The sequence below is a fragment of the Rhinolophus sinicus genome, linkage group LG03, assembly GCF_036562045.2.
Source record: "Rhinolophus sinicus isolate RSC01 linkage group LG03, ASM3656204v1, whole genome shotgun sequence".
Lineage (NCBI taxonomy): Eukaryota > Metazoa > Chordata > Mammalia > Chiroptera > Rhinolophidae > Rhinolophus > Rhinolophus sinicus.
The window spans coordinates 4260729-4287063 of NC_133753.1; the positions used below are offsets into that span (position 1 = coordinate 4260729).

Consider the following 26335-nt stretch of genomic DNA (forward strand, 5'->3'; position numbering starts at 1 on the left):
GAACTGACTGATCATTCAGTCCATATTTATCGCGTGCCTGCTTATGTCAGACACTGCTTTGAGTGCCACGGATAAGGCAAGGAACAAATCAGTGAAACACACTGCATCAAAGGGATGTCCCAAAAATTCCACAGGAGTTTGTGATAAAAAGAAAAACCCTTACAATGCTCTCAGAAAAGCAAAGTACAAAATAAAACCAAAAACGGTTTTCGAAGACACACACAGGGGAAAAGAACAAGGAAAGAAAAATATCAAAATGTTACTAATGTTTACCTTTGGCTGGTTCCATGACACCTTCTCTCTATTTCCCTCTAGTTCCTCTTTTTTCCCACATGACCACGTTACTCTTACGACAAAACAGGCCTCCGCGCTATATTTAACAGGGGACACTTGTCTTGATTTTAAGCTAAGGTCTGGTCCCTCCAGCTTCCACCTGCAGTTTCCAGCACTGTCCCTGATGGAGGTGAGAAAAAGCCCAGCGGCTCAGCCGGGGACGAGCGCACGCTCGCCAGGGAGGGCTGGAGCGTTCAGCACCTGGGACAGAGCCCAGCGGGCTCAGCCGAGAACCGCCCCAGGTGGGCGCCCCAGGGGCAGGGAGCCTGTGCCTTTCCTCTCTGGTCCTCCTGCTGAGTCCAGATGAGACACTCGGGCAACACTTGTTAGAGGAAACAACTGAAGCAACAAAGAGAGTTGTCCCCTGAGCCTGGCTGATGTAAATGGAACTAGCCCTGTGACCCAGCATGGGGGCGAGGCAGTCAGATTGTTGGTGAGAAGGAAGTAAAAACAAATACTGCACAGATCCCTGGACCCACATTACTAGCTTGGGAGAGACTCGCAAACATGCCAACACCAGTCACAGCAGCATCTGCTCCCAATGGCTTCTCTCCCCACGTTTTCAGAGTGCGTTAGCTGGCATCAGCCCCAGGAGAAAATCCAGTATTTTTAACAAACTCTTAAATCAGATGGCGTCCTTAGTGAGTAATTTCTTATGTGTTAGGTCTTTAAGGATAAAAGCTGGAAGTGCATCTTTAAGGGACGTAGCCCTCAGCAGGTTCTGGGGAATCAGGAGGTCACATAACTAAGAGTTTCCAACTCACACAGCACTTTCCAGTGTTTTCTTTCACTTATCATGCATTTATATCCCAAATATAACTGTCTTAGTGTTGTTGCTTTTTACTTCCACCGTGTCCACTTCTTTATGGGTCACTTTTCTCTCTTTTCCAAGTATTTTTGTAAAAAGTTTCTTTGTAAAAGAAAAATGTGAAATTTTAAAAAAGAGTACATCTCTCTGTGCTCTAACTCTCTGACTTGTGAAGTATTTTAAGCAAGATATCTATGGATAAAAGGTCTCATTCTCTTTAAAGAAACTGTCTATGTGTTTGGGTCCCGTCAAAATACCAGCAGCTCCTTCCAACAGCCTGTTGGGAGAGCGCCTTTCTTGCCGTGGCTGGTCTGAAACACCAACCTGAGACTTTTCAAGTCTGGCCTTGGAGGCGCTGTCTGTCTCACCTCCCTCTTCCTGGCCACGCGGGCCATCCTCTGCTCAGTGCAGGTTTGGGGGCTGTACCTGTCCAGGCAGAGCCCCTGAGCGGGGGTCTTCGGGTAGAACCTTTAGGCACTGCAGGCACAATGGGAGGAGAAAACTCGCAGATACTCTGCACCTTCTTTTTTCAGAGTCAAGTCAACATGAGTTTTATCATAAACTACTCTGTAGGGCTCGAGCGGCTCTGTGCCGCCGCCTTCAGACCAGGGCAGTTCTTCTCAGGTCCTGAAAACAAGCCGTCCTGGACTCACTGAGCTCCCAGACACAGTCAGCCTGTGGCTCTTCCTCACCACCCTTCCAGGAACCCCTCCCTGATCCCAGCACTCCCAGCTCATAAACCTCCAATGGCTCCCCTCTGCTGATCCAAAGCAAGACTTGTGGCCCTGGCAGCCTGTCTGCCCGGGCCCGTCCCACTGCCCGGAGCCCATGCGCAAGCATGTCGCGCCGGTCACTGGTCCCTGCCCACATTTCCCATCCCCCTGCTGTACTCACACACTGGTGTGACTGCCTTCTTCCTTCATTCACTCATCCAGTCAGCCAAGATGTGCTGGCTGCCTGCCATGTGCCGGGCACTATTCTAGAAGCTAGAAGTCAGCGTCAAACAAAACAAAGATCCCTGCCCTGGTGGATCTTACGTTCAAGTGGAGGGAGACAGGCAAACAAATGAACATGTAGGCTCCACAGGGTGCCAGCTGCTGATAAATGCTACGGGAGAAATGAGCTGGCAATGGAGACTACTGAGTGCCAAGTCGTGGCTGGCATGGTGGTCAGGGAAGGCCTCACTGGAGAGGTGGCATTTGAGCAGAGCCCTGTAGGAGGGAGGGAACGAGCCTCTCATAGAATACTGGGAGGAGAGCATTCCAGGCAGAAGGAGCAGCAAGTGCAAAGGCCCTGAGGCAGACCGGGCCTGGTGTGTCCTAGGAAAGGCAAGGCCGGTGGGGCTGGACATGAGAAGAGAGGGAGGGAAGATCGTGTAGGCCTGGTGGGCCATTGTAGGGACTTTGGCTTTCGTTGTGAATGAGGTCGCAGCCTGGACGGCTCTGACCAGAGGAGTGACACATCTGACTTACACTGTCACAGACCACTCTGGCCTCCAGTTGTTGCGAACAAACTGCAAGGGGCAACGGGGAAAGAGATGCACTTATCCCGGCGAGAGACAACAATGGCTTAAAGCAGAGTTACGACAGATGTGGCTGTGGGGGGGATGACAGAAAGAGCAGAGAAATGGATGATTCTGATGGTTTGGGCCTGAACAACTAGAAGGATGGAGTTGCCTTTTATGAAGCTGGCAGCAGGAGCAACAGGCTGCGGTGAAGGCGGGGAGCAGAAGCCACTTCTTGTGGGACTGATGGTGACCAGCCTTTAAGCCCCCAAAGGAACACGGTCTCCTCTAAGAAGCCTTCCTCACACCAAGCTAAAAGCAGTCACACCTCTGAATGCTGGCCCCCTCCCCACTCCCTTTCTCACACACAATCTCTCTCTCCCTCCTTCCCTCCCTCCCTTGCACACACACACACCCCTCTTCTCTGCACAGTTATCTGTACCCACACATTATCCCCTTGAGTAACCCAAGGATGGTTCAGTCTATATGATCTGGAAGCATTTGCACACAATAGATGCTCAGTGAATCTTTCTAGTAATATGCTGTACAGAATTGCACCTGTCATGTTTTAATAGTCTTAACAACTCAAAAGTGTTTTTCAAAACATCTAAAAATTATGCTTAGCACTGATTACATAGTAAGTGGTAACGATTCCATCTGAAGGATCCTATATGGAGATGCTGGCCTGCCCCTAATCATTCATTGGCAAGGCCAGCTGTCTTGAGGAAAGGCCAAGCGAGAAAGATGGGTGTTACCTTGCCGGTCCTTATATCCCAGGCTTTGATTTCAGAGCTGAAGCCTCCACACACAAACAGGCTGTGGTCTTTAGGATGAAATTTCAACGTAGTGACTCTAAAGTCACTCTGACCACTGAATAGCTGGGTTCCTACAACACAAAAAGAGAGGGTTAGAAATACTCAGATCACAAAATAAATATCTTAAAATGAAGATGCCACCTGGAACGGAGCTACAGGTCGACGTAGCCAACCTGGGCCCGAGTGGCCAATGAACACTTTCTGGAAACACAACACGGCAGCAGCAACTTTGACCTCACTCTCCGGGCAATCCCACCTTTGATTAACTGAACTCCCACACCCAGGATTGGATTAAACTAGATGGCTGGATTCATGAATGCCACTTTTTTGTTTTTAAAATTTTATTGGGGAAGGGGAACAGGACTTTATTGGGGAACAGTGTGTACTTCCGGGACTTTTCCAAGTCAAGTTGTTGTCCTTTCAATCTTAGTTGTGGAGGGTACAGCTCAGCTCCAGGTGCAGTTGCCGTTGTTAGTTGCAGGGGGCACAGCCCACCATCCCTTGCGGAAGTCGAACCAGCAACCTTGTGGTTGAGAGGACGCGCTCCAACCAACTAAGCCATCTGGCCACCCGGGAGCTGAGCGGCAGCTCATTGACTACATTCTAGTTGCAGAGGGTGTAGCTCGCTGACCCATGTGGGAATCGAACTGGCAGCCCTGTTGCCCAGAGCTCACGCTCTAACCAACAGAGCCACCCATCCGCCCCACGAATGCCACTTTTTATGTGCTCCATAAACATTACGTGGAGCAACTCATTTAAACCACATGACCTCTCCAAACCCACTTTACAACTGGATAAAACCAAAGCTTGGGAGATTAAGTAACCTCTTTACCTGGGAGTCTGAAGATCAAAACTAGGATGCTCCAAAGTGATTCTTTTTAGCATCACCACCTCGCAATCACACCCTTATAATAATCCATGAATGGTTTGCTACAGAGCCTGGCAGGTGGGGGTGGAATGATACTTTGAGTGACAAACGAGAGTGACATCACAGTGGCCCAAGCCCCGGGACGGACCATCGGGGGTCTCACTGGTTCTACAGGACTCAAGACAGGGCTCGCCCTTTACATATCGGTCATAGAACTATTGTCAATCACTTGTGTGATTGTGGCAATGTGTACATATGGTGCGCAAACTGTCTGGTCTGTCACTGGGATCTCTTAGCGGAAGCTACGTAAGTGGGTCCGACTCGGGGCTGCAGGCCAGCGCTCTTTCCTCGGCCAGTGCTGCCTCGTGTCCCAGAGCCCTGGCTGTCGTTCTTCTGCATCCAATTCAACCCAGTGAAACTACAGCGAGTAACCCAGCTGGCCGTAGGAGTCGCTGTCGCCCCTAAGAATCTGAGTGCTCCTGTGTGTGTGTCCTCAGGGCTGGGCCACCAGGCCACGTCCCTGCTCACACAACAGGCACAGCTCCTGCTGTACACCTTGCCAACAGGGAACATGAAGGGGCTTCCCGCAGCGAGGCCGACAAGGGCTCCCCCCTCACGAGGCGCACCCCTCACTCCTACACCAGATTGATGCAGCGGGCAGTTAGGGACACAGGAAGCTGGTGCCTAAAAGGCAGCCAATGCAACACCAAGACCCCAAGCATCTTTTCCTCTTAGGAACCCCGGAAGCGCGTCTGCTCATTCAATTCAGAAAGCACTTCCTAGAGGCTGCCCTGCTCTGCATTCAGGACGCCCCACACACTTAGTTTAGTGCTCCACCAGCTCGCTAGGCAAGGACACGAAAGCCATCGCTTGGTACCCTGGACAGTTTCAGCAGTAGCCTTTATAAATCCAATTAGCCTAGATCTGTGGTCTCCGAACTTGTCTGACAGCGCATCCCGTCAGTGAGAAACCCAGAAGCACACATCGCCAACCTGTGTATGTTGGTTAGTTACAGAGCATCCAGTGTACCAATTCATCATGAACAGCACAACAAATGCCAAATCCAGAATATTTTAAAGGACGAGACAAGGAGAAAATAACCAATATTTAAAAATGTATCTTAATCCGCCATTTACTAAGAGTGTCAACAAACATCTTTGAAATCATTACATTCAACGAGTTACAATATTTTTAATGGGAGCAACAGGGCTGCCTATGCTTCCATTTATTTCAAATACAGGGAATGTTTTGTGACTCGGTGATTTGAAAGTAGCCCAGTTACAGCTTCAGTTTATTCACTGGAGTCTGTCCGAGCCACAAAGACCCTCCCAGAGACACACAGACCCCGATGGAAGAGGCTCCGTATTGGCAGCAAGCCTTCTGCTTCCACCCAGCACTGCTGCAAAGCATCATGGGAACATTTAGCTCATAAAGCCCCATTTCCCCTGGTGCCAAATAATGGCTCCTGCAACCCATCAGAGGGGATTATGGCATGCTTGTATTTTTAACAACCCCATTCAAAATCCACTGAAATTTTCATTTAAAGGATTTTAAAGCACATTAGAAAAACACTGTTCCCAAGTTAAGGGTGCAGATATTAGAGTTTTTAATAGGTGACACATTTAAATCATGTTTAGTGACAAAAATTACAGAATGATGGAAACAATTAAAAACATCTGTTTTCAAAATGTGCTTTCCATAGAACAGGTTTTTGGAAAGCAGTTACGCTCTTGACTTTGTTAAAGCGTCACCTTTACCTTAACGGATGCTTCAGTGTGTTGACTTTTTTTCTAATATCTTCTAGGGGCCGACAATTGGTAGTCACTTGTCCTCAGAGAAAATTTTGGAAACACCTGACTTTTTGTACATGAAAACTTTATACCTCTTTAAGCTCAACAAGCTTCTTAAGTATTTTGCAACAAAAAGCAGCGCATAAAGATTTTCCTGGTCATCTTATGTCATCACAATGCTGTCAAGAGCTGGACACGTCATGTTGTGTCACCCATAACGGCAAAGGGACTGTGAACAACAGCCTAGTTCTCCAACCCAAGGGGAGTGTTAAGGCAAATATGACTCTCCGCCTGGTGAGATGTTGAAAAGCCATTTAAAACTGGCATCAGAAACAGCGCTCATGGCAAGATGGACAATGCTTGTCTTGATACCTGCTCTTAAATTAAAAGAGAATGAAATAGGGATTGATATGGACAGAGACTGACTGGGAAGAGATTCACCAACATGAAATGAGTTGTTCCAGCGTTAGTAAAATCACTTTTTAAATTACACTAACATTGTTGTAATATTGTTTAATAAATGAAGAATCCTTCTAAAAAGGCACCAGGGAGATGAGCAGACTTGTGGTGCTAAGTTGCTCTCAGTAGGTCAACAGAGAAGCAACACTCTCCAGTAAACAAAATATCGCTTCCTGGGGAATTAATCTAATTGGAAACCTGGCATTCCTCGAGCTCCCTCGTCTTTTCCTTTCCGGAAACTCATCTGGACCCCAAGCTCTTCCTCACCAGATGCGCTGCAGGGGGCGCCCGGAGCAACTCCCCGTCCTAGGGAGGCTGTGCAGAGGGTTGCCCCGCCCCCCCATCGGTCTGTGCTCACCCGGGACGTGGAGCAGCACCATGGAGAGCCCAGGATGGGCCTTTACCTGCAGCGCAGGCCTCAGGATGCTCACGCCAGCCGAGTGGTTGGGAGCCCACTCTGGGGGCCGAGGGCGGGGCCCACCATCCGCCCCGGGATGGGAAAGGCGCACAGGTGCTGCTGTAGCAGCGCGTCACGGAGAGGCCCCGGCAGGCCAAGCCTTTCCTCTGACAGCGACGGCTGTGCCCACTGCCGACTTCTTGCTCATTTGGAATTCACCGCCAATCCTTACATCCAAAAGGAAAAACAAACTCTATCTGCCTGGGAAAAACTTGCTCCCTGTTGCTTGGACTATAGCATATAACATATGCTTATTTCAGAAATGGCAGTGAATTCATCATGGTTTTCAAAAATTGCAGTGATACAGTCTTGCCAATAATGGGAGAAAAGATGGGAAGAAAAGTGGAAATTGAGTTGCTAAAAATTGATGATTGAACTTTTTCTGGTTCAAAAAAAAAAAAAAAAAAGAATATGTTATTCTGAATATGTTATTCTTCCTCAGCTCCCTGAAGGGATTGAGAGAGAATCTATGTTTTTTAAGTACTAAAATTTTCCAGTTAGAAGGCAAGCCAGAGTTTACATCTTTTTCCTACTTTTACTTATAATAACGAGGACTTTACTGTATTTCTTTGCTAAAAGGAGTCCAAAACCATAAGATTTTAAAATTTTTTAATAAGCTTCCAGATAGCTAATGGACAACAGCAAGGGGGAACTTCTGCTGGGTAAGAAACCAGGATCCCAGTCGCCCTCGTCTGCGTGTTCTCAGCAGTGGGAGGGGGTCAGCAGAGGCGCTGAGAGTCCACGGACCCGGGTCCCACCCCAGCTCTGTCACTTCTAGTGGAGGGGCCTCGGGCAGGTCCCTGCACTGCTGTGTTGCAGGCCCATGTGAACACAGGCTTTCGGGGACATAACGCATTCATGGCAGACAGCAAACAACAAAAGAAAGCTATTATAGTTTGAAAAAAGTAAACGCAAAATGATTGAGTTCACCCTTGGTTACATCAAAAGCTAAAGCCAAGGGATATGAGTTTGGAACAGCAGGAACCTTGAGAGATTCAAGACGCTGAGTTTTTGTCGTGAGGCTGTGAGCACACAATGCCATGGGGGGGCCTTTACATTTTGTTAAAGAGATATGGATAAAGGCTGGAAAACATGTATCAGAAGCCATCTTGAGCATGAACATTAGCCACACTGGAAGTGAAGGTCCTTTCTTGTCAGATTCGTTCCCACACTCTACCAGTTCATAAACCGAGGAGCTTGTTTGTCACACCCTCTTCGGGCGATGCACTTTAAGCACAATGGTTAGTTGCTGTGTAACCTTTCACCTGGAGACTATCTTGCTTGTTTACATGTCTGTTATAGAAAATTCTATTAGTCACCATATGCTGCTTATAGGAAACTGAGTTTTAAAATATTTAATCCACTATCACTGGCTTTATTGACCTTGTCTTAATGAACTCACACAGGATAAGAACTGTTCAGATCCTCTTGCACTTAGGAAAAAATCATTTCTTTTCCTCCTTGACTCAATAAGGACACAAATGAACTATACATTGTCATTAAAGCAAAAACATGTTTAAAATGGAATGCAGAAACTCCATTTGTTCTCCTGACACTATTATTACTGCCAATCTTGCTAGGAGAAGACGGCTGGTAACAGTGGCCAGGTAACTCCTCACAGGTGTCCCTCTTCCTTTCTCAGGTGGAGACAGCAAGCTCCCCAGAGGTGACCGCACACATGGCTGGGACAACGCTGCTTGTCCACCCTGACGCCTGCCCTGGGGACCCTATCAACATGCAGGGCTCCCGGCCCATGAGGGTCCTCATGTCCGGCCCCCAGCCCAGTTCAGATGAAATCCCAGAATGGTCACCAATAAAAAGAAAGGAAGTCCCATGTCCTCCTCTCCAGGGAGATGGCGCCTGTCACCTCCAGCCCTGCCTGGGGCTTGCCCGTGTCATGACACAGCCCTATCTGGTATGTGTGATTAACCCATTTCACAGCTGGGGACATGAGTGGAAGCCCAGAGAGGTGAGGATTCATCCAGGGCCCCAGCAGTCGGCCATGCTGGGGTGGAGGCTGGACCTGTCTAACCCCGAGCCCAGCTCTCTGACCTGCGTCGCCTGCCCTCAAGCTCTTCGTGACCTTTCCTTCTCCGTAGCTCTTTGTGCACATCCAGACTCATGAGCATGGAGGGCAGACACTGACAAGGGAAAGCTGATGCTGTTGGCTGTGGTGACTGAGCTCGTGTTCCCACAGCCGGCGTGTGACTCATTTCGCTAAAATCAATATCGTTACACTCATCCTCTGGGAAGTATCCAGCCAGCTGTAAACTGAACCATCCTGACTCAAAGCTAACGAGAACAGGAGCTTACTAACTTTCAAATTAAACTCTGTGAGTCAGAAACAGGGGCCATCTTGGCACATGGGGCCGAGTCCTGGGAAGGGTCCGGACGACAGTCAGACGGGCCAGCACCTGAGTGTGCACTATGGATCGGCGGGGAGCCTGTGGATCAGCCAGCAACGCCCTCAGACCCGTGGGATCCCATATGCAAAATGGGGAAATAAAACTGACCTTAAGAGCTTGTGAGAATTAGAAACAATGCAGGTAAAATAGCAAGCTCCCGACAAATGACAGGCCCAATGGACAATAGCTACAGCAGCAACAATAGCAGCAACAAGAGATAATGGTGGTTGCTGTGGTGATTTCTTTACATCAAGTTTAGCTACTGCTTTTAATTATCTGGACAAGACTGAATTTTCCACGTTAAAAAAAAGGCTTTTTAACTTGCAAACAAGGTATGTCCCAAAAGCTGGCCCTAAGCTGGTTTTCTGGGACTCAGGAGTCACCCATCGGACAGCACACATGTTATAACCGTGTTTAGGCTCCAGCGTCAGTCGACACAGGTCGTCTTACCTACAAAGGGCGCCAAACGCAATGCAATTACTATTAAACTCACACAGGGATAAGACACCACCCCTGTGCAATCATGGGGATGAATGAAACAGTGCTGCTGATTAAAAACCACCTTGTATTTATCCAGAGGGCTGGCACGAGCTTAGCTAGGCGAGGATGATGAGACAGACACTTGTGGAGGTGTGGGTGCCCTCTGGGCACTTTCCAGCATGAGATACGGGCTGGCAGCATGTTGTACTGAAGTTTAAAAACATGTGACAACATCCCTAACTAGGGTCGGCTTCTCACCCCGAAGCTGGATGGAAAGAGCGGAGAAAACAAGGTTGAGATGGGAGAGGACGATGCTGCACAGTGACAGAGAAGGGGCTGCATGTGAGTAGGGACCGTGGTCCAGAGCTGAAGGGTACGGCCTTGGAGAACAGACAAGGGTAAAAGAGGCCAGAAAAGGGGCGCCAGTGCAGGAGCAGGCGAGGGAGGAGTGGAGCCGCAGATGACGAGGAAGGCAGAGGAATCTGTGGGAAGGTGGGTGGGCAGCTGCTCACTGGGCCAGGAGGCAGGGGGGCAGCCACTCTGACCGCGCTGGGTTACAGAACCCCTCGGAGCCTCCATGTCTGGATCTAGTGGCAAAACCCCCAGGACTACCGCATACACTGTGTGTGTGCCATCAGGAGCTCTGCATGTGTGCCAGCTGCAGGAGGCCACATCACAGCCCAAACTGGCTACGTACCGGCCTCCTGGTCTCCGCAGACACCTGAGGGACGCCTCTGAGATGTGCTGGGGACACTCAGTCGTGGTGCTAGAAAGCCTGAGAAAGGAGAAGCCCAGTCCCCTCCTCCGAGGCCCAGCGGGGACAGCCCCCCTCTAAGGGCTCATTAGCCCACAAGGACCCCCTTCCACGACCCCTTCTCCGAAGCCCCGTGGGCCCTAGCACTCTGCACCAGCGTTATACTCTGGCTATTTCTCACCCGCCCTATGCTAAGTGTTCTAAAGTCATCGGGGCTAACATTTCTCCCACTGGAGCAGCAGCTGTCAATAGCGGGGAAGCATCCTTCAGCCGGTCACTTAATCAGAGGGAGCAGTCAAGACCATCTGGGCACGCTTTCCTCCCCGAGGCCTGAGGGATCCTCTGCGGGTGGTGAGCCGGCTGTCCGATGAGAGCCAAGTGGGAGCCCCAGGAGTCAGCTTAAGCAAACTGTTTGTCCACGACAGGAAAACAGACGTGGTGAGGGCACGCCACTCCCAAGTGCCAACAGGCAAAGCCTCCGCCAGCCACACAGGCTGGAACTGGATCCCAGCTCTCCTGTCACTGGCTGTGCGGCCTCAAGTAACTCACCAAACGCTCTAAGCCTCAGTATCTGGGTCAATGAAATGGGGATAAAAACACTCCCCTCTCAGGTTAGTGTGGAGACTAAATACATAATAAACAAAGGGTCTGACACCCATTTATTCATTTCAGCTTGATACAGGCCAGGCAGTGCCAGGAACCAGGACCACAGGGCCCGAGGCCTGGCCCACAGAGAGCACGTGGCCAAATGGCCTTCCCATTTCCTTGTAGTATTTCTGTGATGGGGCCTAATCATGACGCAAAAGCTAGGGAGGCACCAGAAGACACTTCTTGAAAAACAAGGGAAGTGGTCATTTATGGGTCCAGACTCAGCTGGCCACTCATTTCCATGTACCATGACCCTCCACTAAAAGACACAGGGCACCCAGAGCAGGAGGAGCCAGCCAAGGGCTGGGAACAGCGAGGCTGCAGCAGTGGGGTCCAAGTGAGGGGGACACCCACCCCAAATAAAGGGCACGTGCCATCCCCTCACGAGGAGGAAGCTGCGACTCCACCACCAGGCCATTTCGTCATGGAGAAGTGAGACGTGGAGAGGCTGCTGACTTCCTCCAGTCTGTCCCCAGACCCACACATGGAACCAAGAGCCACACTTGCAAGCTGGCTCCGGGGAACACTGGGGGCTTTTGGAACTGAGCCCCCAAAGCTGCCCCATTTGGGGAAATGGCCCAGCAACTGGGGCTCTTTGGACAGTCAGCAGGAACAAGGTCTTGTTTCCTACCTTCTCAAGGGCCCCATGGTGCAGTGAGGGAGGAGGGGAAGGGACACCCTTTGCCGAGGGCCTACCAGGGCACCCGGCATTCTGCAGAGCACCTCTGCACACCTTATCTCAGCTGTCACCCTCAACCCCCACCCCCCGGCCAGGCTCTGTCCTCCCCTTTCACAGATGAGGAAACGGAGGTGAAGGACCGTCCCGAGGACACCCAGCTCGGTGGGTGGAAGAGCCACATCCATGCTCCTGTCCCACTCCCGCATCCGGGCACTGGGACGTCCTGGGTGGGCTGGGCACCCACGGGAGGGCTGCCTGGCACAGGAAGGAGGACAGGGTGCCCTGGGGGCTCCGGGGAGAGGACCATCTCCTTTACCTCGGAGGCTGAGGGGCTGGATTCTGCGAGAAACAAGGACAGCTGGGAAGTGCGCAAGTTCGCCAGGGACTCTGGGATGCAGGATAGCTGACTCACAAAGCAGGGACCTTCCCTGCGGCCACCTCAGCCAAATGCACAGAGACTCTGTTCAGAAGGTTCCAGACTGAAACGGGAGCATCACAAATAATTAATCTGTGAGCGGATTTTATTTAAGTGTTGATTCATGGTTGTTCTATAAGCCAACAGCCCATCAGAACTATAAATTAACGAGATAAAATGTTGCTGGCCCTCCATATTTCAGGCCAAGTATTGATGTTTTAGAATCCACAGATTTTTAACTGTATTGATTGAGGACACCAGGATAAATGGCTTTGGCACCAAATTCCCATTAACGACAATGGGCACCGAGTGACTAATTCCCAAAGCACTGCCGGTGAGAACACCCTGCATTGCCTTCTCCTGGCAGGGAGATCTAATTAGATTGAAATGAAAAAGCCAAATCACCAAAGGCGAAAAGAGGCAGATCAAGTAAAGTGGGAGATCAGACTCAGTGACGAGAAAGGACGAGAGTCAAACCAGGCCAAGAGCCACAAGCCTGCCCAACCCCTGCTAAAGAGAGCACCCAGCAGGACCTGGGGGTGGGGGGTGCCGGGAAGAGATGCAGCGTTGGCTGGAGCCCACCGCCCCCTCCCCGGCGGTCCCTGATGGGTTTCACTGCCCAGCAAGGGCCAGCCACAGCTCTGTCTCATGGACCAGCCCTGGCCAGATAATGGCCACACAAAGGCCACCAGGACTGGCCCCCATCCTCCAGGGGCACCCTCTAGCCAAGGAGACAGACATGGAAACCAACAACACCCCTCAGCAGGAGCGGCCCCATTCCCCACGGGTGAGGTCCAAACCCCTCAGCCACCCCCCAGGGACGCCCACCACTGTGGCCCCAGCACCCAGTCCTGGCCGTAGCAAGTGCACAAGTAAGTGCTGAATGAATGCAAGTGGATCTTCCAACAGGTGTGCACCGTCCCCAGAGAGAGGTGGCGTGGACATGCCCCATCACCTCCCGGACTGGATGGCGGAGCTCGGAGGGCAGCACCCCACAGCTGGAGGAGCACCCTGGGCAGGCCAGGCCGCCTCCCTCTGGCCGCAGTTCTGTCCCCTCCTCCAGCTCGCCCTGTGCCTCAGTCACACCCACCAGCTGCTGTGACCAGGGAAAGCTGCCCACAGTGCAAGCTGAGCCGATCCCTCCTGTCCCTAGCTCAGCGGCAGCCCTAACGCGTCAGGCAGGGGGCTCTCTGAATGTCTAACCGTTTCAGAACTCCCCTCCCACACTCACACTCACACACGCGCGCACACGGCAGAGTCTACTTAACATCTGTTGATTGAGAAGATAGATCATGACAAAGGGCCACTAGAAATCCATTAATGTTATCAAACAAAGTTGTATTTGATTAACCTGGAAGCATCACCAGCATGAGCAAAGCATCACTTCACTTTGAAGGCGTGGCGGGTGGGCAGGCGAGCGAAGCACGTACTCAGCGACCCTGAGTGGGGAGCAATGCCTGGGGACTGTGCACCCCATAGGCCAAGAACTGCATGACGCTGAGGCTCCCTTTCCTGCACCCCAGACTCACCTCCCCCAGCTCCCTGCACCCCACATTTCCACACACACGTGGTCCACATCCTCATTCTGTCTGCTGAGAACCCATTTTCCTCCCCCTCAACCATGCCCCCCCATCGCACTTCTCTGTCCCCCTAATTCCTGAGTCAGCTTGGGTTCCACTTCCTCCAGGAAGTCATCCTTGATTTGCCAGGCTAGATGTACTTGTAGTTCCCGTATGTCGCTCCCGTGTCCCCCAGCAGATGTGAGTTTCTCCAGGGTGGCTCCTGGGTCTTGTTCACCTCGGTGTCTCTACTGAACATAGCTCCTTGGACACACAGGCAACGGGGTGTAATGGTCAGGCTGCAGGCTCTGGAGTCTGGCACACCTGTATGCATCCTGGCTCTGCCACTTCCCGGTTTGTGCCTCTGGAACAGTGTGTGAAAAGAGGATTCTGGTGGCACCGGCCTCAAAAGGTGAGTGGGGCCATATCAGACCCCCTATGTAAGTCTGTAGAAGCCTACCACACAGTAGGTACTCAGTGACAGCACTGGCTGTCATCATTGACCCAATCGTCGCCGTCACCAAGTGGCACCAAACTCCCTGAGCCCCACGGGGCTCACAGGAAGACCACAAACAGGCAGGGATGATAAGAACAACACCACACACCCTCAGCACCGTGCAAAAGGCACAGGGGCCACAGCTGCACAGACAGGGCTCAAATCCCCACGTGACATGCACCACTGGGAGGCCCTGAGCAAGCTACTCGTGCCTCAGTCTCCTCACCTGTAAACTGGGGAAACAATCGCAGGCAGCAGGCTGAGGTGAGGCCTGACATCACGTGCAAAGCCTGCGGTACAGGACCGGCTGCCGACACAACCATTAGTCTCGTCCCCACCCCCACTGGGAACACATGGAGCTCAGGCCGAAGAGCTGCAAGGCTGCCCCTCCACAGCCCAGGAGACAGGACCCTCGAGGCGGGAAATAAGGCCACAGTTATTACCCCAAACCACCACTGCCTTCCCTCCCTGCACCTCCTCCAGCTGCTGGCGAGGGACCACGCGGCCCGACCCGGAGTTACCGTCCCTGCTTGCCAGGCCCTGGGACAGGCACAGACCCCAGCGCCACCACTGCTGGCCCAGGCGGGCAGGGGCTGCCCAAGAGCTCAAACCCCCACCCCCACCCCACCCCAGGTACTGGCGTGCACTCCGGGCTCCCCTCCTGGCCCTGGCAACGGTGCCCAGCAGAAGAGGGACCCAGGAAGAACCCAGGGCAGAGAAGGTCTGGGAGTCGGGGCAACTCTGCATTGCCTGGCTCTGTCCTCACCTGGAAACCATGGACAAGAACCCGTTCAAGGGCTGCGGCTGGGTCGGGAGCTACCATGCCGGCTGCACAGCAGTGCCGGGTAACGGGACCTTCCTTCCATGACTTCTGTCTCCTTCTCGCCTGCGTGCCAACAGCCCCCGCCAGATTTGCCCAGCGCGATCCATCTCACCCAATGCCTTTTCAGCGTGGGCATTAACACAGAGCTCTTTCCGAGTTGCGGCTGTGAGCTGGGATCGTTCCGTACAGCCTTTCACCGGTAATAAATTGACAGGAATTCTAAACTGATTCTGACCAAAGGACACTGTGATAAAGCTAAATCTATTTCAGTACAAATTACATGTCAGAAGTTGATTAACAAGCCACCTCTTTATCCAGCCCCCAACTTTGGGGCTGAGACAACCTTGGGGCTCTGTCCTCTGGGCAGGCTGGCACAGGCCCACCTCAAACCCTCCATGCAGAGTCTGGGTTGCAGGCCAGCGGGGAGCATGAGCCTGTCCCGAGGCCCGTCCCTCCCTGTCCTGAGACCGGCTGCAGGCCCTGCAGAAAGCTGACTCGGTTCCCAGCTCTGCAGAGGGGGCCCCTTGGGGTAGGGGCTCAGAGAAACGCACCTGTTTCGAGGTCTGTGAGGTGCAGGGCACAGTCGAAGCCACCGCTGAGCAGGCGCTGGCCACAGGGAGACCACCGTGCCGCCCGCACGGCCTCACTGTGCAGGGAGTAGGTCTGCAGGCAGCTGCCCGAGTCCACGGCGTTCCACACCTACAAGGCAAACACAGTGCCACACGTCAGACACGGGGGCCTGACTCGGGAGCTCAGCTCTCCCCTCTGCACAGGGGAACGGGCCTTGCCGTGGAACTAGATTTCCTTTATTTTACCATCAAAACCAGATCCAGATGTTAAACATTTCCTTGTAGAAAGGCAAAGGCTGGGGCTGGCGGGTTGAGGGGCAGCTTTCCCCCAAACAGTGTACTGGGGTTAGGGGAGCCACGAGAAAGCAGCCTGCCCAAGTTCTGCCACTGCCCCCACACACACACTCACAGTTCTGCCCAGTCTCGCCTGCACCTCTGACACTGTCCTCTAAGATGGGACCTTCTCTGCCTCGGAGTGGACACTGCACTAGGCCATGCTCTCTTCACAGGTCCTGCCTGAAAACTAAGACCCAACCAAGAAGCTGCCACACCTGTGCTTACAACCGGGCAAAAAGCAAATACCTGCCCAATGGCAGGTACCTTCCTTCTGGGAACGAAGGTACTGTCCCTCGTCCCCACTCTGGTTTCCAGGGGGAACAAGGCCCGGAGCAGAAAGCCCTGTGTACACTTAATGACTTCTGAAGTATGTGTGTAAGCTCTACGCAGAGAACCGCACATTCCGAGAGCCAGGCCCACTGCGTACGTGAGCGTGCTGGGGGCAGCTTGTCGCCACACAGTGGGGAAGGAGGGCAGAGCCCAGGGCCTGGGACGCACAGGTGCTCAGCACTGCCAGTCCCTTCCCTCACTGTCCCTGCAGGAAGAAGGGGGTGCCCTCACCTACCCCTGAGGTGGCCGAGAAGATTGTGCTGGAGAAGTAGGAAGAGCACCCACAGCCACACGCGGGTGCGGGCATCGGAGCCAGGGCCGCACGCTGCTCGCTGGGCTGTGTGGCCTGGCTGAGTGGCCTCAGTCTCCTCCTCCACAAAGTGGGGATAGGACGAGCCCCACCCCAAGGGCCTGGGGAGGAAGGACTGAGCACTGTGGGGGCAGAGAGTGGAGCCATGGGGCTGGTGGGGTGTTTCTTGGGGCTGGCAGCGCAGGCACGCAGGTCCTGACAGCCAGACGCCCCGACTCTCTCTCAGCTACATCCAGGAACCCCGCTTCATTGCCTTAGTCAGAGAAAGGTCAGGGTGCACCCGTGCACACCCTCAAACCCTATCCTTTCACAATGTGGAACGCATCCTGAAGGTTCTCAAAACGCAAAGGAGCAGAGTTCTGAAAGCATGTTTCCTGGGCAAGTAAATGTCTAAGCTTAAGAAAACAAGAGGTCAAGAGTGGCCTTCCAAGAATGTAAAGGGAGCTGAGTTCCTTTCTGCCTTATTCGGGGTCAATAGCTGGGGCCTCAAACTGAAAAACCAAGAATAGCAGCATTTACATTTAGAAATATGAACAGAAATAACAGAAAAAACATCCAGAGCCTTCAAAGTGGAGTGGGAATTCATGGGAGAGAGGCAGAGTGCCAGGAACTGGTTTTTTTCAAAACTATGTACAAGTATGATTTTAACAGAAAAAGTGACGTGAAACGAATGAGCTCGAGCCACAGACTTAACACGGCTGAACAGCAAGTGTTGAGCACGTAGGTCACGCTGCTTACCCATAGTATGACGCCATCTAAGTTCTAAAACCACGCAAAACACCACCTCATACCATTAGGGTGGCTTCCATCAAAACAGGAGCTGCTGGCGAGGACGTGCAGACGTTGGAACGCTGTCAGTGGGAAAGTACAATGGTCCAGCCACTGCGGAGACGGCATGGCAATACCTCAAAAACTAACATACATTATCATGTGATCCAGCAGTTCCATGTGTGTGTTTATACTCAAAGAAATGAAAACCAGGGTCTCAAAGACACATGTACACACCAACGTTCACAGTCGCACTCTTCACAATAGCCACAGGTGGACACAGCCAACTGTCCCTCAACGGACGAACAGACAAACATAATGCAGTCCGTCCATACACTGGGATGTCACTCAGCCTTAAAACGGAAGGAGATTCTGACACCTGCTACAACATGGACGAACCTGGACGAAATAAGCCAATCACGAAAGAAAATAGTGTGTGATTCCACTTATATGAGGTCCCTAGAGTCGTCAAAACCATAGAGATAGAATGTAGAATGGGGGTTGCCAGGGGCTGGGGAAAGGGAGAATGGGAGTTAGTGTTTAATGGGGACAGAGTTTCAGTTGTGCAAGATGAAAGGCGTTCTGGAGCTGGACGGTGGCGATGGTGGCACAGCAATGTGAGTGCACTGAGTGCCACTGGACCGTACACTTTAAAACGGTTAAAACGGTCAATTTTATGCTCGGTGTATTTCAACACAATTTTTGAAACACACATGAAGCACAAACTCCACCATGTTTATTTGTGCATTATAATATGACTAAAACATGCATGGAGACGGTCATTCCTGGGAAGGGAGGGAGAGGGCTGGGCTAGGGGAAGGGAGCTGTGAACACTGCTCCGTATTTCCTCTACAGAGAGGCGGGGAGGGCGGATAGGAATGAATACAAGTATGATTTGAAGCAAATACGCCCAAATGTTCCCATCTATGAAAGCCATTCATTTATGCATTCATTCAGCAAACGCTTCCTGAGAGCCCACTGTTAGCCAGCATTGTTCAGCAGTACCCAACTAAGACAAAACCCCTGCCTTCAAAGAATTTACATTCCAGTAGGGGAGACAGACACGGAACAAGATAAACGAGCAGAATCTGTATCGTATATCAGGTAAGGGTAGAGACTGACTTTCTAAAAAGTAAGCAGGAAAGGGGCTATAGGGTCAGGAGAAGCGGCGGAAATGACGGCTGCGAAGGGCCTCTGGGAGAAGATGAAATTGGGGGAAGGAGCTCCAGGCAGGAACAGGGCCACTCTGGCTGCCGTGCAGGGAGGAGAGTGGGAGGTAAGGGATGCAGGGGAGAGAGGAGGAGGGCTTGGAGCAGTGGGAGGCAGTGGAGAAGCGGCCCTGCTTGGAAGGTAGAACCAACGAGATTTCCTTGGCTTGGAGGTGGGGCTGGGGGGCAAGAGCAAAGTCCAGGGCAACTCCCCAGGCTTTGGCCCAGTATCAGGAGGACAGGAGTGGCAGGGGTGCGTCAGGTGGCTGGAGGAGCAAGTGTGGGGAAGACCAGGAGCTCGTGTTTGAACAAGAGAGAGCAGGCAGCTGGCTACATGAGGGTGACGTGCAGGACGGAGACTGAGCTTTGGGAGGCGTTCTCATCGATGGCGTTTCAGTCACGAGCTGGAGGAACTCTCCAAGGGAAAAGTAGGCAGAGCAGAGAGGAGGCCCAGTGTTCACAGGCAGGGGCGGAGGGAGGCTCAGGAGAAACCAGAAAAGGAGTCTGAGAAGAAGAGGCCCAAGATGTGGGAGGAGAAGCCGAGGAGGCGTGGCCTGGAAGCCGGCGGGAGAGCGATCAACGGGGTCACACGCTGCTGACAGGTGGGTAAGAGGAGACCGGACCCCTGGATTTCACAGTCTGAGTGGCGGGTACATAGGTGTCTTACGTTACTTTCTATACTTTTGATTATGTTTAAAACATTTCATAAGTTATGATGTTAATGGAGAAGAGGAGAAGGAAAAAAGGAAGGGAGAGAAGGGGTAGAGGAAGGAGAAGGAAGAGGAGGAAGGGCCAAAGGGCAGGAGAGGAGGGGGAGGATGGATCAGGGCTGTAATCAAGGAAAGGAGAAAGAGACCTTGAACTCTGTGGCACCAGGGCCAAAAGCAGCAAACCGGAAGTCTGAATTCTTGGCCAGGGCGCCTCCCGAATCCGTGATGGAAACATGTTGAAGAAAATCCATCAGTCTGGGGCGGATGGGTGGCTCAGTTGGTTAGAGCCCGAGCTCTGGGCAACAGGGCTGCCAGTTCAATTCCCACGTGGGCCAGCGAGCTGCTCCCTCCACAACTAGAATGAAGACAACGAGCTGCAGCTGAGCTCTTGGATGGCTCAGTTGGTTGGAGCGCGTCCTCTCAACCACAAGGTTGTCGGTTCGACTCCCACAAGGGATGGTGGGCTGCACCCCCTGCAACTAACAACAGCAACTGGACTTGGAGCTGAGCTGCGCCCTCCACAACTAAGACTGAAAGGACAACAACTTGAAGCTGAACAGCACCCTCCACAACTAAGATTGAAAGGACAACAACTTGACTTGGATGGAGCTGATGGGTCCTGGGAAAAACACACAGTCCCCCAATGAATAAAGTCCTGGAAATACACACTATTCCCCAATGAAGTCCTGTTCCCCTTCTGTGGGGATAGAGCCAGAAGTGCAGTTTCCAGGCTCTTGACCTCACGTTGAAAGGTGCTGGCTCAGGTAGTAAATGGCCATCAACTGTGATTGGATGGCCATCAGCTGTGGCTAGTTGGCTGTCAGCTGTAACCAGTGAGCCATTGGCCACTAATATAACTGCCGTGGCTACGCTAGCAGACAGAGAAAAATGGGGGCTAGCAAGAAGACGGTGGCTGAGCTAGCAAGCGGCAGATTGCAGTTAGCACAGTGGATTGCAGCTAGCAAGTAAGGTTGGTTGGCAGAGACAAGTGGATGGCAGGTTGCGGATTCTGTAGCTCCTGCTTCCTGTGTCTCCAACCCAGCTGCCAGAGAGAATACAGTGGTATGACTCCCCCATCTATGGCTCCGTGGGTGATCCTTTTTGGCCTCACCGTATCCTGTGTTCTTATGTGGGGAGCAGGACAGGAGACCCTGCAGGCTGCCCCGCACCACACCTTCCCCAATTAAAAAAAGAAAAGAAAAGAAAAGAAAAAAAGAAAATCCATCAGTCTGTAGATTGTCTCAAAAGTCCCCTCTGAAGTGAAAAACGCACACCAGGCTCTCCTGGTTGATATATACACAACAATAGCGTCAGCGTCAATTCAAACCAGTCAGCCACTTCTCAAAGCTACCCAGGGTGAAGGCGAGAACAATCTTTGCTAATCACTCTCCCTAATTGAATTTAATGTTTACTGTCAGGTTTTAAAGATTAATTCCCAAACACCATGGCAGCCTGAAGTGTCTACCTTTTTTTCAATTAAGTAATTAAAGTTCCCAATCCACCTTCATGGAATTAAGGAGTTAAGTCTTCTGTCAAATGTTCTAAGACAACTTGACGTATAAGCTAGGGACATTCTGTGTGTCCAACGAAAGTCAAATTTGGAAAGAGCATGACAAGCGAAGTGTGGTGCGGTCACTTGCTCATCCCAGGGCACTGTGGTTTCCAGGTTCTGGTTGCGGAGACACGGCGCCCCCAGCAGTTCCTCACGGATTTTCAGTCACTGCTTTAGCCACCGCTCACGTCCTTCCTGCCTACCTGCCTGCCTTTGTTTTTGATTATAAGAACAAATACAGCCTCCTTATAAAATATTCAAATTATACAGAAGTGCAAAAAACAAAATGTCATAGAAATCGCTACGGGATTGCTGTTTCTCTGATTACACTGGAAATAAGTCCTCTCTGCAAAACAAATTGTCAAAAAATAGAAACACAGAGAAGTAAATAAGGTTCATCTATAATCCCACCACCTGGAGATAATAGCTGTCAGGCTTCTGGTGAATCTCTGCCTCCCACTTGGCCCGGCTCTACCTGGCCTCCTCTCCATCCCTCGAACGCCTTTGCTACCCAAGATGTCATTCTAGAGACCAGTGCCAGCCGGTGCCCAAGGCCTCACAAGGCCATCTGCCTGCAAACGCTCTGTGAATCTTCAGGGTGTGTGTTTTCAATGAAGGGCTGGAATTGCAGTGAATTTACAGACCAATCTGGGTAGATGTCTTAACAATATTGGCTCTCTGATGCATGAACAGGATATAGCCCTCCTTTTATTTAGGTATTCTTTAATTTCTCTGAGCAACAGTTTGTAGATTTTTGATGTTAAAAAAAGGTGCGTATCTTTTGTCAAATTTACCCCTAGTTATTTTATATTTTGATAATACTGTAAATGGTAAATTTTTTTCATTTCAGGTTCTTCATTTCTAATACGTACAAACACATTTAATTTTTATATACTGACCTTGAATTCTCAAACCTTGCTAAAACTAACTTAATTCAAGAAGATTTTTTGTAGATTCAGTAGAATTTTCTACTTAAGACAATCATGTTGTCTGCAAATAGACAGTTTTGCTTCCTCCTTTCCATTCCAGATACTTTGATGTCTTTCTTTTGCCTAATTACACTGGCTAGAAGCTCCACCACAACGGTGAACAGACCTGGTGAGAGTGGACACGCTTGCCTTTTTCCTGATCGTGTGGGAAAAGCAGTCATTTACACAGTTAAGCATGATGCTAGAGCTAATGTCATAAGTGTCCCTTATCAGTTTGAGACAATTCTAGTTTTAGTTTGCTGAAAGTTTTTATCAGGAATGAATGCTGGATATTGTCAAAAGCTCTTCCTGTATCTCCTGAGATGATTACGTGGTTCTTCTTTTACAGTTCATTAACATGCTGAATTATATTGATTGATTTCCAAATATTAAGCTAAACTTGCATTCCTGGTACAGATCCTACTTGGATATTCATATAATAATATAACATAATATAATTAATGTAACATAATAGATAGACAGGTCGATAGAGAATCTGTTCCAGACCCTTGAGATGCCTGTCTTCATGGATACATGATGCTCTCTCTTTATGCCTGTCTCCAAATCGCCCCTTTTTATAAAGACACCAGTCATACTGGATTAGGGCCCATCCTAACAACCTCATTTTAACTTGATTATCTCTATAAAGACCCTATCTCCAAATAAAGACACATTCTGAAGCATGGGAGGTTAGGAGACTTCAAAATATAAATTTTGAGAAAGACACAATTCAACCCATAACAAATTGGTATTATGTCTTCCTTAAATGTTTAGTAAAATTCACTAGTGAAGTCATTTGGGCCTGGAGTTTTCTTTGTGGGAAGGTTTTAAATTATGAATTCAATTTCTTTAATAGATACGGGCCTTGGGGGTTATCTATTTCTTCGTGAGTGAACTTTTATTATTTGGGTCTTTCACAGGATTTATCCATGACAGCCAAGATGTAGAAGTCATTGGCATGATATTGATTATCATAACATTACCTCAGTACCCTTTTCATATCTTTAGATAGAACTTCTCTCATTCCTAACACTGGTAATTTGTGTCTTTTCTCTTTTATTCCTGATGAGTGGCTAAAGGTTTCTCACTTTGATTAATCTCAAAGAACCAGCTTTTAGATTGACTGATTTTTCTTTACTGTTTATCTGTTTCCTATTGCAATTATTTCTGCTCTTATCTTGATCATCTTTCTTTTGCTTTTTTGGGGTTGAGTTTGCTCTTCTTTTTCTTGGGTCTTAAAGTGGCAGCTGAGATCACTGATTTGAAATTTTCTTCTTTATTAATATAGGAATTTAGTGCTATAAATTACCATCTGAGAACTGCTCTAGCTATGTTCCACAAATTTTAATATGTTGTATTTTCATTTGCATTCAGTTAAAAATGTTTTCTAATATACTTATCAGTTTTTTCCTGACCCACGGGTTATTTAGAAGTGGACTGTTTAGTTTCCAAATATTTGTGAATATTCTAGATATCTGTTATTGATTTTTAATTTAATCTTATCATGATTAAAAAATATACTTTGAATGATTTCAATCCTTTTAAATTTACTGAGACTTGTTTTATGGCCTAGAATATGATCTACCTTGGTAAACATTCCATGTACACTTGAAAAGAATGTGTATTCTGCTGTTGTTACATGGGGAGTTCTCCTAAATGTCAATTAAGCCAAGTTGGGGGATAGTTTTGTTCAAGTGTTCTGTATCTTTACTGATTACCTGTCTACTTGATCAATTAATTATTGAGAAAAGGGTGTTGAAACCGCCAACTTTATTGTGGATTTGATTATTTCTCAGTTCAGTTCCATCAGTTTTACTTCATGTACTCTAGAGTGCTTGTATTGGGTGTATCAATGTTTATGAACCTAATGTTATGTCCTTTGATGAATTGACCTCTTTATCCTTATAAGATGACTCTTTTTATCCCTGCTAATATTCTTTGCTCTGAAATCTACTTTGTTTGATGTTAATATGGCCACTTTAGCTTTTCTTAAATTACTATTTTTTTGGTATATTTTTTTCCATCTTTTCAAATTTAACCTTTAAGGTTTCTTATAGGGGTCTTGCCTTTTTATCCAACCGAACACTCCTTGTCTTTTAAATGGATGTTTAGACCATTTCATCTATTATTGATATGGTTTGGGTTTAAATTTACTATTTGTTTTCCATTTATCTCTTTTTCTTGTTCCCTCTTTCCTTTTTGTTTTTTTGTCTTCTTTTTGATTGAGTGTGTTGTTATTTTATTTCATCTCCCATTGTTAGATTACTAAGCATAAGTCTTTGTTTTGTTTTATTACTAATTGCTTTAAGGTTTATAGCACACATCTGTAACTTATCACAGTCTACTCTCAAGTAATATTAGCACTTGCCTTATAAGAATCATAACAATATACACCACTTCCTCCATCTCAGCTTTTATGCATTGCTGTCATACATTTTATACCTACAAATGTTACAAAGTCCACAAAACACTTATTATTTTTATTTTAAACAGTCATAGTTTAAAATGATTTTTAATAAGAACAAAAAGCATTTACATTTACTCACATGTGTATCATTTCTGGTGCTCCTCACTACTGTGTAGATGGAGGTTACTATCTGGTATCATTTTCCTTCTGCCTCAAGAATTTATTTAACATTTCCCACAGTGCAGGTCTGCTGGCGATGAATTACTTCAGCTTTTAAATGTCTGAAAAAGTATTTTGCTTTTCTTTTAAAAAAACATTTTGCTAGGTATTAAATTTTAGGTTGACAGTGGTTTGCTTGTTTTTCTTCCAGTACTTTAGGTATGTTGTTCCACTGTCTTCCGGCATTATTTCCAATACAAAGTCTGCTGTCATTCTTATCTTTGTTCCTTTGTATGTAACTTGTCTTTTCCTACTCCTCTGGCTGCTTTTAAGATTTTTCTCTTTATCATTGGTTATAAGAAGTTCTATTATGTTGTACTTTGGTGCTAGGGGTTCTTGGATCTGTGGGTTTCTAATTTCCTCAAATTTGGAAAACTTTCAGCCATTATTTCTTTAAGTATTTTTTCTGTTCTCCCTTCGAGGACTTCAATTTCATGTATATTGAGTGAGCCTGAAGTTACACCACAGCTCACTGATGCTCTGTTCACTTTTCCCCCAAGCTTTTTACTCTCTATTGCATTTTAGATAATTTCAATAACTATGTCTTCAAATATGCTAACCTTTCTTTTATAGTTTCTGATCTGCTATTAATCTTATCTTTCATCTCTAGAATTCAATTTAAATCTTTCTTCTATCTTCCATGTCTCTCCTTAACATACTCATGCTTTTCTCTACATTTTGGCATATATGGAGCATATTTATAGCAGTTGGTTTAATGTTCTTTACTAATTGTATCATCTGTGCCATTTCTGGATCTGTTCCTATTGACTGATTTTTCTTCTCATCATGGTTCAGATTTTTCTACTTCTTTGCATGTCTTATAATCTTTGTTTGGCTGCCAGATACAGTGAATTTTACTTCAGTGGATGTTTTATATTTTTGTATTCCTATAAATACTCTTGAGGTTTCTTCCGGGACACAGTGTAATTACTTGGAAACAGTTTGCTCCTTGCCAGAATAATTTCTAAGCTTTGATACGAGGGACCAGAGCAGCATTTAGTTTAGGATTTAGGGCTATTTTACCACTCTATTGAGGCAATAACCTTATGAAACAGAAGGAATCCCCACTCTGGATTGTGGGAATATGAACTATTCCTAACCCTGGAAGCTCTGGGGATTGTTCTTTTTGAGTGGTTCTTTTCCCACCTTGAGGAGCCTCCTCACCAGCCATGTGTTAATGAGTATTCCACTACAGACTCTGAAAGAATCTCCTAAGATCTCTGGAGCTTTCTCTCTGTGCTGCTCTCCCCATACCCTGCCCTCTGGTAGGAATATTTAGAAGAGTGAGGGGTTTAGAGTATTTGTTCTGTGTGTGTCACACAGATGACAAGAAGGCCAGTGCTGATCTACAAACTGGCGTCATTTGCTACAGGCCTAAACAAGGAGCCAGGAACGATTTGAGGAGATGAACCCACCCACACTACTCCCCTGACTCCTGCCAGCTTCAGTAAACCTTACAGAGAGCCTGGGAAGACTGCAGAGTTCCTAGAGTACATGGCACAGAAGGTGGAACCAATTTCACTTGAATTTCTAAGGGCAGGGCACCTTGGCTGATGTCTTTGTTACAAGAGGCATACGTCTGCAGAAATAATGACGTCTCAAGCAGTATTTTCATTTCACATCCTCCTCCTAAGTGCTTCCTAAGGTGTTTTCTATACCAAATGA

At 48.8% G+C, this 26335-nt stretch overlaps 1 protein-coding gene across 1 annotated transcript in view; it reads right to left on the reverse strand.

Annotated features, from left to right (window-relative positions):
- WDR25 (WD repeat domain 25) overlaps positions 1–26335 on the reverse strand; it is a 124505-nt gene that overhangs the window by 36360 nt on the left and 61810 nt on the right. The window contains 2 exon segments of the mRNA XM_074326929.1: positions 3401–3531; positions 15845–15992. Of these exon segments, the coding sequence (XP_074183030.1) occupies positions 3401–3531; positions 15845–15992 (279 nt within the window).